The 15953-nt window shown below is 37.2% G+C and overlaps 1 protein-coding gene across 7 annotated transcripts in view; it reads right to left on the bottom strand.

Moving 5' to 3' along the window:
- Positions 1–15953, bottom strand: part of LOC117153785 (glutamate receptor ionotropic, kainate 2) — a 157400-nt gene that overhangs the window by 23406 nt on the left and 118041 nt on the right. For all 7 annotated transcript variants that reach the window (XM_076620701.1, XM_076620702.1, XM_076620703.1 and 4 more), the window contains exon 9: positions 916–1119. In XM_076620701.1, the coding sequence (XP_076476816.1) occupies positions 916–1119 (204 nt within the window). The remainder of the gene's footprint in view (positions 1–915; positions 1120–15953) is intronic.

The following is a 15953-nucleotide window of genomic DNA, read 5'->3' as shown; positions in this document are numbered from 1 at the left end:
TCGTAAGATAAACAGACAAACGAAAGGGAAGAGCGAAATGGAAAAAGGAAAATTTCAGCTACGAAACTTGGCTAGGGGATGGAACTCGGCTTTTTTTTATCCAGGAAGAAGATTCTTATTCAACGATAAGAACCGGCATCGACGGTATGAAACGTATAGCGTTTGGTGTCATTCGGCGTTCTAATTCGAACGATTCGAATGGAAGCTTCTAACTCTACTTTTCTCTCTCCTTTTCTCGTCCTTTTCATCTTGGAAAATGGAGAGGGCGGGACTACGTCGTATCTTCGCGACGATTTCTTTCTGACCATGGAACCGAGCGAAATTAGTTTCTTTCGAGGAAACAGGCTTTTCTGCTTCTGACCAGTAGGAAAGGATATTCGAAAGGTAAATAGTAACGTCGTTATATTTATTATTGAGAGAAAATTATATTTATATTTATTTGAGACGTCTTGAAAATTATTATTCTGTTGAATAATTAATTTAGACGAAAAACAGGTTTGAACAGTCTTGCTAACTTCGTTATTTCTTATCGAGGTAACGCTTAACTGCGTTATATTTAATAACATATAATTGCCATTTAAGATCATTGGAGAATTGTTTAAAAAATTGAAAAGAAATAAGGATAAGATATAATTGTAAGGATAAGATAAGAAATAATTGTAAGGACCAATAATGTTCTTCAAGATTATGTCTCGTTCAGACCACAAAAATTCTATAAAGACAGGACTAAAAGGCTGATGAAACGTGAAAGAAAATAATAGAGGGTGATAGAAATTATATAGTACAATGTAATAAAACTTACTACGAACTTCACGTTTGATACAAAGTACTATATTGATTCGATGATGTCGTACGGATAGTGTTTCATGAGGAACGTAATGTGGCAGGCGCTTACACGAGCATCCTACTAATTACCTCTCTCGTCATAACGACCAGGGTGATATTAGTGGCGGTGGTCTCGTAAAAAGCACCAACGTCGGTCACGTTAACGCCCGATCCGGGTTTCCACTCGCCCACCTTCACCAGCTCCTCCTTCTTCAGTTTCAGCAGGTCGAGTTTGAAGTTATTACGCTTCCCTTCGTTGAACTCGATATGTCCGGTTAGGCCGTGTAAACCTGCCTGCGAACAGAAATGTTCGTAACCCTAAATTCCACGCCGAAATGATTCTTCCATTCGCTTTTCTTCTATAAGTTTACTCGATACCATTGAGAAATTGTATAAGAAAGTACGGAAAACTTCTATACAAAGAAATTTCTATCTTATAATCGAGAATTTTCTACCTCTCAAAATTTTTCTGCAAATTTCTCGCGACCCAGATTTTCCTGAATTGAAACATCATTCTCGTCAGATGAGAATTTCACCAAACATTTCCGCAACAATGGATAGCCAAGCTTGGACTTGTTTCGTGTGGCATAATTAATCGTCGGATCGCGACTCGACCGCTCCAATTCTCCAGCGCATAATCACTCGATAATGAGACAACGTGTCGTTGTTCAATGTTCCAGCAAATTACCAATAGTCTCTCTTCAACGTACCTTCTGCTCTCTGCTTTTGCACACGAACGATCATCGTCTACAATGCGGGTACGTGAAAGAACTTTGGAAATCCTCTCCGTTAATTACCACCCGGGAATCGCGGTCTGCTTAATTTATGAGATGTTTTTTCGTAGAATCGCCCGAATTTCCCGGACCAAATTTCCACCAATTATATCTTCCGACTAGTGTTTTTATTAGGCTGGTGGTTCGAGTTTCACGAAACAGCGTAACCCAATTTCTTCGTCGGTTCGACCAGCTATCGTTTTCGTGGTTCCACGAACTTCGTGGGAGACAATGGGAATTTAATCTCTATTCTTTTCTGACTTTTGTCATCACTCGAATCTATTGTAGTTTCATGAATTTGAATTCCTTTCTTTACAGATTATTTTTTTATTTCAGGCGGCGTGGAATTATATAATCACAAGGGATCGATTCTAAGTCTTCCGTAATATGACGCGCTTGTTTCCCGAATCGTACTGGAAAGTACACCGACCGGAAGTGACCTGTACAACGAGCATCGTATATCGCGAACCCACACCCTGCTACTCATCCAGCAGATTCGTCTGTTAATTGCTTTTGCATCTACGCCCACGCCGGTGTAAAATCGTGAACCCGTTTTCACGTACCAACTGTCCTGGAAACAGGAACACGCCGATCTTTCGGCTGTTTTCGCCTCGCCGAATGCTTCGGGCAACTTCACTTCGAAGGTACATCGATGACTTGAATAAATCTCGAATAAATTGGTACTATATTTTCTGGTACAAGTATTTCATAACTAAATTGGTATTTTAATATTTTATGTTCCATTTTTTTAAGGTATATAAAGCGTGACAGGTAATTCGGAGCTGTGGAAAGTGATTTATGAGAAGGTGTTTCGGAAAATTTATATTTTTGACAGATAAAAATATCACAGCTTCTGTTTTCTCACTTTTCTAATTTTACTTAGCAAACAAAATAGCTCGTGCGTGATCAATTATATCTAGCCTACGAATATTTATGCAAATTCATATTTCAATTTGTTTCACCATCTAAATATTATACGAGTACTTTGGTTATATAGTGAACATGCATTTATAATATATTCTATACATTTTTGAACATTTGAATTATGCATATATGCATAAACATACGCAGTTTCGTCGGACCATTTGTATCGTTAATTCTTTAGCCAGAGATAAATTTTAACAGGGGGACTTATACTTTCATTGCGGCTCTTCTAAATTTGGTTGCAAATCTTCTGCATCGCGTGCTATATTTTAGCTATCCGCTCTTTTATCCTCGCCTAGCAACGCCTCACTGTAGAACAGCAACGAAAACGTGAACAAGAACTTGCAAAGTTATATCATCCTTGTAAATTTCTCTCGAGCTTCGCGAGCTAGGCGAGGTCGAGGTTATGGGTAAACACTTTCGTGTTTGCTCGAGGAAAAATCAGGCGCGTGGAAGAAATACCGAGCAGTGGAAAGGCAATATCGCTATCAAAAATCTTTCGAGATTCGTAAAATTTGATTTTCAACTTTTTTTCGAGGCTGCACAAGAATGTCTTTTTGAGAGCTCGTTGACCACTGGATGTCTGGCCACAGACGTCCGCTACCCCATTGACGCTCCGAATGAATATTTGCTCTGTTCTTAGATTCTTTGTGCAGTTTTATATTTACACTTTATGTTTTATTTTTAAGTTTATGAATTTAGAACTTTAATTTCTTCAAGATCTTGTCAAAATTGCGATCCGTAAATCCTTACCTTTAGACTAGTGTCATTGACCAAATCTGTACTTGAATATGACGCCATTGTTGCTATTTTTTGTACTATGTGTTAACGATGAAATGTGTAGTTCTACCTGTGACACAAACGTCACTCTTGCTCGTTTATTTCACAGAGAGACCTCATGTTTCAGATTCGTTTGCAAAGATTTCAAAATATCTCGCTTATCACTGGCTCGGTGTCATCATCCGCTCGGCGTAACTTCGTTCGATCGCAATTTGTTTAGCCAATGAAAAAATTGTAACGTGGCACGGGCCCGGTTATAGTTTGACCACGCGGAACACATATAGAACTAACTAACTCGATAAAAGCCAGTCAGTGTAACGTACTAGATTGTATTAAAAAGAATCGATAATTTACAAAGGTCTACAAAATAGTGGTGGAAAATGTGTGCACGAGAAAAATATTTTGAAAAAAGTTACCACGCTTTCCAGGATCGCTGCTATTCGACAGAACGAAGCGAATTTTCCCGAAACTTCCTCTCGAAAGTTTGTCGAAGAAAGAGAAACTTTATAATGGAAGAGCAGAAGAAAAGAGAAAAAGTACCTAGCTAATATACAAAAAACTACTATTGTATAGTTTTGTGAATTCTATGGCACACGTTCTCCGGTTCGAGGACCTGCAACCTATTTCTGACGTGATGTCGTTGCGTTTCCGGTTTTCTTTCACTGGCATCTGTCAATACGATTTTCATGCCATTGAAAAGGTACAGACTGATCGAAGGGGTCATTCATCCTGTCGTTCACTTCCAAAAATAGCCGCGTCGTTTTGCATTTCAATTTTAGAATCGTAGATGACGAGAACCCCCGTGTGAACCGATCAACCTGACGAATTCGATTTTCTGTCAGACGTCTCGATTTTCTATTTTTCACACCTGGTGCTCGAAAATTTCCGAATTTGGATTAAACAAAAATAATTTCGCCCAAATGAAAATATTTCATGAGATTTTTCTTCCGTTTAAAAAGTGTCCCAATCAAATTCGGAGAACGAGGATATTGAGCCGCAAGGCAACAACATTTATCACCGAGTTAACAACGAGCGAAAGTAAATAATATCGAACGATTAAACGTCATTGATGGCGTTATTTATCGAGCAGCTATGGGAACAATCAACTTATCCCCTTATGGCGGATTTGGAAGCGCTCGAGTCTCGTTGCACGACACGCCAGTTATTTCTGCGCATCGGCGCACTGAATTTCCTATTCATTTATCAAGGAAACTGTTTAATTTACGCCGAATATGTGTGGCGCAGTTCATTAATCGATATTCAGCCGTATAACGAACGACACTCGCTCTGTGATTTCATCGATGAATCATGTGCCACGTGTGCCACGTTCCTCTTTGTCATGAACTTTCATAACGTGCACCAAACTCCATTTGAATACTTCGTTTTTAATAATTTTAAAACTTAATGAAATAATTTTACTGAAAGAGACGATGAATGTATTTCGGCGACAGTTCTCAGTCTTTTTTCAATGAGATTTGTATATACCATGAAAAGATAATACACGCAACTTGATTTTACGGATTTATTAGCATATTCTCTGCGATTGAATGCCACTGTTTGAATAATTAGTTAGTTTTGTATTAGTTCTCCATTATTACCGAAGTCCATTGAAGCAACCGTATTGTCTATACCGTTGCTATTCTTCGACTGAATAATTGAACAGTCGGAATGGCGAACGATTTAAGTGCCAGGGACGAAGATGTTTGATAGAAACAACAAATGCATTTTTACTAATTTTGAGAGTAACATTATCTATATATACTATGGATTTTCAACGTTTGCCGCTTTTACGAATTTAAAAGGAAAACAAATGTTAAGTTCATAAATATTTTATAAATAAATATTTTTTTGTTTTGTTCAACCATAGATCGGTCGTTACGTATGATAATTGAATTTTTTTAAAGGTAAAATAAATTATTCTAACACATTTTTATCCTATTTCACATAGTATTTATATTCTTTCCTAAAGATCGTATTTTATTTTTTTATCGTTATATATCTGTTTACGACTCCAATTCGTGAATTGGGTCATTTAGTCTCGTTTAATTTAACGCGAGAATGCAATAGGTAGTTCGAGCAAAATTAAAACGAGCCACGAGAGAATTGTTTGTTGCAAACGTTTCTTTATCAAAACGTCCGAAATGAGTGTTTCCTTTGATTAGATTTCCCTTAATAAGTGAAGATAAGATCTAATTCTGAGCTCATTGGCCGGAAATGTGTGAGTCTTTGGATCGTTATGTTGGTTCAACTTGCCAGAAATTTGACGTCGGAACAATATTCACTTAATAAACCTGGCCACGAGCGTTGGCCACGCGAACGTGAGCTGAGATCCTTACGAGGTCTAACACGTGTTACTCGTGTCATGGCAAGAGGACAGTCGTGCAGAACTTGGACGTCGAAGGATGCAACCAGGAAACAGAATTGTTCGAATGAATCGCGAGAAATGGACTGTAGAAGGATGTGTTGGAGGGAAGGGTATAGAAAGAAATGATTGGAGAACAGTGTCATGGTTGATGAGAAATATAGTCTTCCTGGAAGTTTTGTCGAAAGAAAGTTTGGTCGAAGGAACAAGGCATCAAACAAGATTAATAAATATTACCAGACATTTTATATAATGTAGCTTACAAAAGTATTTGAACACTTATCATAAAAAGATTTTATGTATGTCGTATTCGTAAAATAAAACGTTTTGAAATTTCATTAACACTGTATAACGAGACACGACTGTTATGATTATATTGGTAATATAATGGATATTTGACTACGTACATATTCATATTTATTACAAACTTTGTTATTAAATGAAATTTATAATTAAATATAGTCAAGTGTGGAGTGTCATAAAATGAAAGAAATAAAATTTCAAAGCGTTTCGAATATTTTCACCAGCAACTATATACCGTAAACTTTTTTATATTTGAAAACAATTATTTCGTTAAACAAAATGTAATAAACGTCCCTCCCCCTCCCCAGTTAATAGCAATGATTTGTTCTTATCAGTGAACGCGATCGTTAAAAATGATTTGAAAATTTATAAATTACACGAAATCCATATCTCTCTGAAAAAAAATGTCAAACAAAATTACAGAACATTACACCGTATCAAAATCGATTCTACCGGAAAAAATCTCCGAAATTACCATCGATTCCCTGTCCTTTCATGATCCCATTCTCCTTTTAAAGTACGCGTTCCCGAACGTATTATCCAATTTCTGCATTTCCTAAAACGCCATACGAACGATCGCACAAATATCCGGAAATCCTCCGAGTCCAAGGAGCAGAGGGAAAAAAAGGTAATTTGAGGGCCGAGTTACCCGACGCGACATAGTTCGGATAAGGAAGGAAGGGGAATATATGTACGATGGACAGGGAACAGAGTAAGAGAGAAACTCGAGTATGACTACGAGGGAAAGACAGACGGAAGACACAGGGAGACAGGAACGGTCCATTCTCCGTAGCTATTTACTAAATACGCTGTTCAATTATTCATGTGTCAACGTTGCTCCGTCTCTCCGCGCACGTTTGCGGCTTATCATTGGATGCCTACCAATCCGCCTGCTTCCAGCTGCAGGAACACTTCCAGCCATTTGTCGGGATATCCACGATTTCCTCGTATTCTTCAGGCTCGGTGTATTGTTTTTCCCGTGGCTTCCGGTATGACACGACATTTGCATTAGATGGTCATTCCCTGTTGCGTCTAGCTAACTTTGACATTCTGTATGTGATGTGCAAGGTTAGCTGTTGTGATTGTCCGTGAACATAATTTTTAGGAACATTTTCTATTCCGAGAAATTGAGCCTCCAGGGAGAGCAATTTCATCGTGATATCGATATTGTTTTATTTTCCTTGAAAGACCAAAGTTCCAATATTGCTGCAATTATTTATATTTAATATTCCTACAATTTTATTTTAATTTCTTATCGTTATACTATTGTATTATTGTAGCAACTATTATTAATTCTCAGGTTTCCAATTAGCGTAAACGTTGATAATTAATAGTAATTTTTCAAATTTCGGGTTACAGAGCGTACGCTATTTCTCTTATTATTGATTCAACTCGTACAATGCAGTAAAATCTCGTCAACAATAGTATACGATATTTCCCATAAACATAGTGGTCAGTATTTTATTCAATAAGTACTATTATAACATTTAAGCCATTAATTTGTAATAACATTTACATAATTTCTTTATAACATTTAAACTGTCACTTTACAACATTAAAACCATTAATTCATAACATTTAAAATATTCATTTACGATTTTTGATCTATTAATTCTTCACAGTTAAACTATTTATTCGTAACAATTAAATTGATTATTTATAACAATTACGCTATGCATTTATAACAATTCATTATTAATCTTAAACAGTCACTCGATTAATCTTTAACAGTTACACTTTTAACTTACAACAATATGCTCCTATTGGTCGAAAATAATTAAGCTCTTAATTTATAATGTAGAATTATTTTCATCTTAAACTGATGTTCAATATAAGTTAACACAGTTCTAAATCAACTAGTACCACCGAAGTGTAAATTTAGCTTCAGCTTGTAAAAACTATTACAATTATAAAAATGGTTATTGTAATTAATTGTTGAAAGCGTCAATTTACGATAAAAATTTAAAAATTATTAAATTTGGTTTATAATGGAAAATGGAAATTTTATATTTATAATGGAAAAACCCTTTATGACACCAACAAACCGTTACCATTTGATTCATTTTCTGGGACCTTGTCAAACGTATAACAAAAGGTATATAAGGAACACGCGACTCGCGCGCGAGCTCATTTGTGTGTGCAACCCCCTACCGTGAAGATCGAAGAGGAACCTTTGTGAATTAAATTATCAATTTATAACGTTTAAACTATTACTTTGTAACACTTAAGCTATTAATTTGTAACATCTAAGCCATTAATTTACAACATTTAAACTACTACTTTATAACATTTAAGCCATTAATTTAGAACATTTAAACTATTAATTTATAATATCTAAGTCATTAAATTATAACATTTAAGCTATTACTTTATAACATTTAAATTGTCAATTTATAACATCTAATCCATTAATTTACAACATTTAAACTATTACTTTATAACATTTAAGCCACTAATTTCTAACATTTAAACTATTAATTTATAACATTTAGGCCATTAATTTACAACATATAAACTATTAATTTATAACATTTATGCTATTAATTTATAACATTTAAGCCATTAATCTAAAACAATTACTTCATTAATTCTTAACAGTTATACCAATAATTTATAACCATATTCTCCCATTAATTTAAGGTAATTATGCTCTTAATTTATAACAGTTGTACCGTTAATCGGAAGTAACTCTACGTTCACTGATTTAAATCAATATCATCAAATCGTAGTGAGTGAATTAATGATTTATTTCGTTTTATTTTATTAACGAAATCTATCAAGTCTTTAAAGTGCTATTTTATTATACCAGTGGTATAAAACCAGTGGTAACACAAAGCGTAATTTTAAGATGTAATTTTCCATGTCTGCTCAAAACCAAGGAAACAACACCATATTCATGGAATCAAGGAAGCAAGTGCAATTTAACCGAAGGCAACCACATCTTATCTGTAGCTGCACATGAGTCAGAGGACATTTCAAATCATGTTGTTGTTTTGCCTCGGAGTATCAAGACCGTTAGATTACAAGTAATGTAAGAACAAATAAACTCCGGGCAAAAAAATGTCGTAGCTACAATGTCGCTTTATTATAAAATAATTTTACATCTCTGCTTCCAATGCTTAAAAATTGTTTATGCAAATGGGACCCGAGCGTAGTTACCTCCTCGTGGTGGGTCCCGGGTGTCCGTGGGACATCGCGGGACATCGCGGGACACCGTGGAATGCGAGCGTTTTAGCCTTAATTAATCATAAAATAGATGCCTATGTTATGTGCATTGTAAGCTCATTCTGTCCAAAGATCTATCTATCTTGGAACGAAAAATAAAAATCTCGTCTCTCGTGATCCCCTCGCTTACCACACTGGAAAAACTGTTCCCGCGATTTATCGGTTCACGGTCGCTCAGTTCTTTCAAACCGTAGCGTGACGTACTCGCTCGCGCGTATTCCGGGTACGCGCAGGTCAACGTGTACTGGACAACTCTTTGGATTCGCAAGTCGCCCCAAGCACACCTCTGTCTTGATGACTACTCGACGACTGCTCGTCGTTTGCCTCGAATCACGGGAGTTGTCATCGTACTGGTGATACCTGCAATCCGCAATACTGCCCGATTGGTACTTCGGTACTCGGGCAGAGACCTGTATTTCACGTCCTCTGTAATCCTGTTCAAGTGTCGAACCCGCGGGGGTGGACCCCACTGTTCAGTTGGGGCCTTGCCTTTGTAATCCTGTTCAGCAGTCCCTTCCCGGGCCTTCATTTGTTCAGTTGGAGTGTGTTAAATTGCAGGCCTATTTGCTGGATCGCTAGTATCATCGGTAGGTGCCATCGACCGTGATAAGATCCAGACGACGTGACAGGAATCGGACGAAGGTCAATGCTTGGGCTTTCCGCTGAACCTTAGGGTTATCTGGTACACGGGAGTACGTCGCGTAGGTTTGTTAGTTCTTTCGAGAGATCGCGATCTCGTTCGTTTCGGGCGCGCCGCGATTTTTTCCTTTATCATCTGATTCATCGGGCATTTTCTTGTTTTCCCATTTTTAAGGGAAACATATTGAGATCACGTTATACTTTATAACTTTTCAATATCTTCAATATCTTATAGTCGCAAAAGTAGAACGTTAAGCAGTTTAGTACAGCGACTCGTATGTCCCTTCTGGAAGACACGAAATGGTATATACAGTGTCAGTAGCTACATTTCCTTTTTTTAATTCCAAGTTAGATAAATATGTGTTTGATACCGAATGATGCCAGTAGGGTTGCGAATTATTGTACGATATTTGTACTGATCGGTGTAATCGTTGTGTGGGAGATAGATGGTGTGTTATGTATGTTGTTTTACGTTTGTAAGGATTTATGTAAGAGCTGCGTTCGAGATATGTGTTTCGCAGTTAGGCTACGAAACAACTATCTCTTTACGCAGGCCCATGATCAAGTAGATCAATCAACTGATTAATTTTTGGAAAACGATACCAAGTCAAGAACTACGCAACAGTCCAGTTTGTGTCACCAAAAGCCTCTAAGAGAATTTTGTTCAAACTAATTGATAGTCAAAAACTAGTATTAAAGAAGTGTGAATTTAGTCTTAGTTTGCAGAAACTATTAAAATGATAAAAATGGATATCGTATTAAATCGTTGAAGTTGCCAATTTACGATAAAATTAAAAAATTGTTCAATTTGATTTTGTCATAATGGAAAAACCGTTCTTTGCTATGTCAAAAGATCGTTACCGTTTGATTAACATCTCGTCACCTTGTCAAGGTATATAAGGAACACGGAAGTCGCGCGCGAGCTCTTTTGTGCCCGAAATTCCGGAGGGTGAACATCGAAGAAGAATTTAAATATAAGGTAAATAAAAAAAAAATCAAATAACAACATTGCAACTAGCAATTTACAACGTCTAAACCATTAATTTACAACACTTAAGCTATAAATTTATAACATTTAAGCAATTAATTTATAACATTTAAGGAATTAATTTATAACGTCTAAACTATTAATTTATAACATTTAAGCTATTAATTTACAACATCTAAACCATTAATTTACAACATTTATCCTGTTATTTTATACAATTATGCCATTAATTTCTAACATTTAAACTATTAATTTCTAACATTTAAACTATTAATTTCTAACATTTAAGCCATTAATTTCTAACATTTAAACTATTAATTTATAACATTTAAGCCATTAATTTATAAAATTTAAGCTATTAATTTACAACATCTAAGCCATTAATTTACAACATTTAAACTGTTATTTTATACATTTATGCTATTAATTTATAACATTTAAGCTATTAATTTACAACATTTAAACTGTTATTTTATACATTTAAGCCATTAATTTCTAACATTTAAACTATTAATTTCTAACATTTAAGCCATTAATTTCTAACATTTAAACTATTAATTTATAACATTTAAGCCATTAATTTGTAACTTTTAAACTGTTATTTTATATATTAATTCATCCCATTAATTCAAAGTAATTATGCTCTTAATTTATAACAGTTGTACCGTTAATCGGATGTAACTCTACATTCATTGATTTAAATCAATACCATCAATTCGTAGTGAGTGAATTAATGATTTATTTTGTTTTATTTTATTAACGAAATCTATCAGGTCTTTGAAGTACTGTTTTATTACTATATAGCATTATTTTTTAATTTTAAATACAGTACTTAATTTCTCATTTCGCTATTTCGTATAAACCAGTGGTAACACAGAGTGTAATTTTAAGATGTAATTTTCTATGTCTGCTCAAAACCAAGGAAATAACACCATATCCATGGAATCAAGGAAGCAAGTGCAATTTAACCGAAGGCAACCACATCTTATCTGTAGCTGCACATGAGTCAGAGGACATTTCAAATCAGAGTCAGAACTCGACATTCTTGCCAATAGGTTGAATATCGAGAACGATGCATAATGTTAAATAACTCATAGGCGGGTCTCGTGCGTAGTCACCTCCTCGTGGTGAGACCTGGTAATTGGCATCCTTTTCCAAAAATTAATCAGTTGATTAATCTTTGGAAAACGATACCAAGCCAAGAACTACGCAACAGTCCAGTTTGGGTCACCAAAAGCCTCTAAGAGAATTTTGGATGATCTAGACTGGACTGCACCGTGGGACATCGTTGGACACCGTGGGACGACGTTGGTCCAGTATGGATCACCAAAAGCCTCTAAGAGAATTTTGGATGATCTATACTGGACTGCAACGTGGGACATCGTTGGACACCGTGGGACGACGTTGGTCCAGTATGGATCACCAAAAGCCTCTAAGAGAATTTTGGATGATCTATACTGGACTGCAACGTGGGACATCGTCGGTCCAGTGTGGGTCACCAAATGCCGCGAAAAGAATTTTGGATGACCTACACTGGACTGCAACGTAGGACGCCGTGGGACAACGTTGGACACCGCGGGACGCCGTTGGACACCGTTGGACACCGTTGGACACCGTTGGACACCGTTGGACACCGTTGGACACCGTTGGACACCGTTGGACACCGTTGGACACCGTTGGACACCGTTGGACACCGTTGGACACCGTTGGACACCGTTGGACACCGTTGGACACCGTTGGACACCGTTGGACACCGTTGGACACCGTTGGACACCGTTGGACACCGTTGGACACCGTTGGACACCGTTGGACACCGTTGGACACCGTTGGACACCGTTGGACACCGTTGGACACCGTTGGACACCGTTGGACACCGTTGGACACCGTGGGACACCGTGGGACACCGTGGGACACCGTGGGACACCGTGGGACACCGTGGGACACCGTGGGACACCGTGGGACACCGTGGGACACCGTGGGACACCGTGGGACACCGTGGGACACCGTGGGACACCGTGGGACACCGTGGGACACCGTGGGACACCGTGGGACACCGTGGGACACCGTGGGACACCGTGGGACACCGTGAGATATGTCTTGGCTATGTCGAATCCATTCTGAGCTCATTCTGTACAATGATACTTATCTGACTTGGAACGAGATATAAAAATCTATTCTTTTTTTCCACTGAGTCTTGCGGTTATTTTGTGCACAGGATTGCGTCGCGTGAGTCCATTGATTCTTCTGAAAGATCCCGATGTATGAAATCATTCCCTTATTTCAAACCAATTTTTAACGAATTATCTTATTGTTTCTAATTGAGTTATAACGTCATAAACTTGCAAATTAGTAACAGGTAGATTCAAATACCTCGAAACAAGGTTTCGCGCGCGTTTGCACAGTATTCTTTAAATATATTTAGTGGCGAACTTTTGAATTCTTGCAAATATTTTCCATTATTTAAAACACGCGACTGTAGTGTATTATTGGAATGTATATTTTGTATTCTAATAACGAAAATTCACAGTATATATTCTAATTGCGAACAATATAATTCTTGCAAATGATTGCATTGCATTTACGTTATTCATGAGCATTTGTTTGCTATCGAAAAATATCTCACAATTTTCAACTAAATAATATTTTTCAAACTTGTTCCAATTTCTTAATAATAATTTTTAAGCGTAAAAAAATAGCAGTATTTTCTAAATAAACGTTCGATAGGAAAAAGAAGAAAATTGTCGAAACGAAGTTTCGCTTCTCCCCCCCCCCCCCCACCCGCCCTTAAACAACCACCATTTCCACCACTGGACTTTACACGGTTCCTGCCTGATGTTAGTCTCCCTGATGATATTCGCTGGGATACCGCAGCATCCAGGGTAACGTCCTCTGTTTCTCCGCATCGAACGGTGAGTCGCATGCATTTTTGTTCCTCCGGTCACTCAATCATGTCGTAGGATGAAAGGTCCGAATCGGCACGGGTGACCGGTTGTATTACGTAGAATTTTGTTGCGAGCATAGTGACCGCGGGTATTTTTATACCCGTGAGTAGTAACATTCTTTTTTGAAATTTATTAGTTTAGGATAGGTCTTCTTGCACAGCGCGATTATAATAATTAGTTTAAATACATACACTTGAGAATATATTCGTGTTCTTTATAAATATGCATGTTAATATTCCGTATAAATATTTGCAAATGGCAAATATGTACACGAATATACCTGTTTAACATAAACATACTTGATTTTAAGCAATGAATTAATCGTGACAATATCAAGTCACGTTCGTTTATTTTATTTCGGTTAGAATTTAAAATATAAGTCAAAATTCATTTTTTCCCGTACAAGAATGTGTGAAATTTTACGTGCAAGAAGACACTTCGTGGCAGGCAGATTTTTTAATCAAAGCAATAATTTTGAACACTGTTTCTGCACTTTCGAGTATGTGCTTTGATAAAGAGATCGCCTGAGAATATTTCTTTCATAGTAATATATTTAGAGCCAATTATTCCATTTGATCGAGTTTCAGTCTTTTTCAATTAACGCTACCTTTTTTGCAATATTAAAGTTTTGTTCTGATTTATTAAATTAATAAAGTAGAGTTACTTAGTTACTATTAAATTAATAAAGTAGATTTAATCAAATACGAAGTAGTAAAATATAAAATCAAAGAACGTTAGTCCGTTAAATAAAACTTACACGAACTAATCATTTCTTTTAGATCAGGATTTTCAGGTTTAACCCTTTCCGTGCCCATTGTCAGGATCTCATTCACGTGCCCAGGTGCTACTTGAATGGGAGAAAGACACTGGGCACGATGATCTAGAATTAAGTAATGTAATAATTTGTCAGCGACTGACGATGCGTTAGTGTACCGTGCACGACGTATTTTCCACGTTATGTGTGTGTGTTGTTAGGCCGTGGAACTGCGTCGCTTTTTTTCATTCGTTAAAACATCAAATATTAAAAATGTCGAAACATTTATCGATTCAATTTACGTCTCGATACAATCACAATTTGTGATAATATCGCCCACGCGATTAAGTGTAACCACGCTTTAAATATTGACGTAAATTACAATTATAATTCCAAGTTTACTTATATTTATTTTAACGATATCATTTTCTCAGACGTGTTTTATCACGTTTTACGCAATGGTCACTAGCCTTCGTTAGTCGATTTCAGGAAAACGGTACGTACCTTAGAGTGTGCATGGTGTGTGTTAAGCTCGGGTGTCGGAGGCGTCCCGGGACGTCCTCTCTAGTGTAGGACCTTTGCGCCCGAGCGTTTGTGTGAGAACCGTGGAGCGAGTGTGTTGGTGTGTCTGTTTTGTCATTTTTAAATATAGCGCTAGGTAGGATAGGTAGTATACTTTCTGGTATGTGTGTTAATTATAAGTAGGTAGGGCCGGGCAGGTTGGCACAGTCTCTGGTCGGGTAGGCGCGTTTTCGTGTGACCAACCTGTTTCTGGAAATCTAATTTGAAAAATCGACGGTGAAACTGGCACGAGTAGAGCATGCACTCGTCTCTGGTTTTGCCTTTCGATTTTTCGAATTTCGCGGTCGCGGTCGCGAATGGGTCGAAACGAACGTTTATTGCTCGAGCACGCACATGCGAATGAGCAACGATTACTACTGTGATCGTTGGTCAGTCCATGTGCACTCCAATCAGCTTCCGCGGTTTATATTTTTATTTTACCTTTATAAGTTTTTTTTTGTTTGCGATTTAGAAGTCTCGAGCTTAGATTTAAGTTTCAGCGGGCATTGCGCCCGAAGAAAGAAGAGGCTATAAGCCGAAGAGGCCCGGCAAACTGCCACTCAAGAGGGCAACTACTAATGGCTGCCCATCCTCTGGGTCATCCAGAGCATGGGAAGTCATTATTGTTACTACTTTGTCACTATGCTCGATTTTAGTATTTGTAGTAGTAGTAGTAGTAGTAGTAGTTTGCTTTTTTGGCCGATGTATATATCGGTCCATCGTCCCATTGGGCAAATCGCGATTTTTCCTATTAGTGTTGCGACAAATTAATTACGGGTTGTATTAGAGTTGCGAAATAACATCGCGGCTTTTCATTAATGTGGCGAGAAAATGATTACGGTTTGAATTAGAGTTGCGATAAAATGATAATCGCGTT

The sequence above is a fragment of the Bombus vancouverensis genome, chromosome 8 (assembly GCF_051014615.1).
Source record: "Bombus vancouverensis nearcticus chromosome 8, iyBomVanc1_principal, whole genome shotgun sequence".
NCBI lineage: Eukaryota > Metazoa > Arthropoda > Insecta > Hymenoptera > Apidae > Bombus > Bombus vancouverensis.
This window is presented reverse-complemented; position numbering and strand designations above follow the sequence as displayed.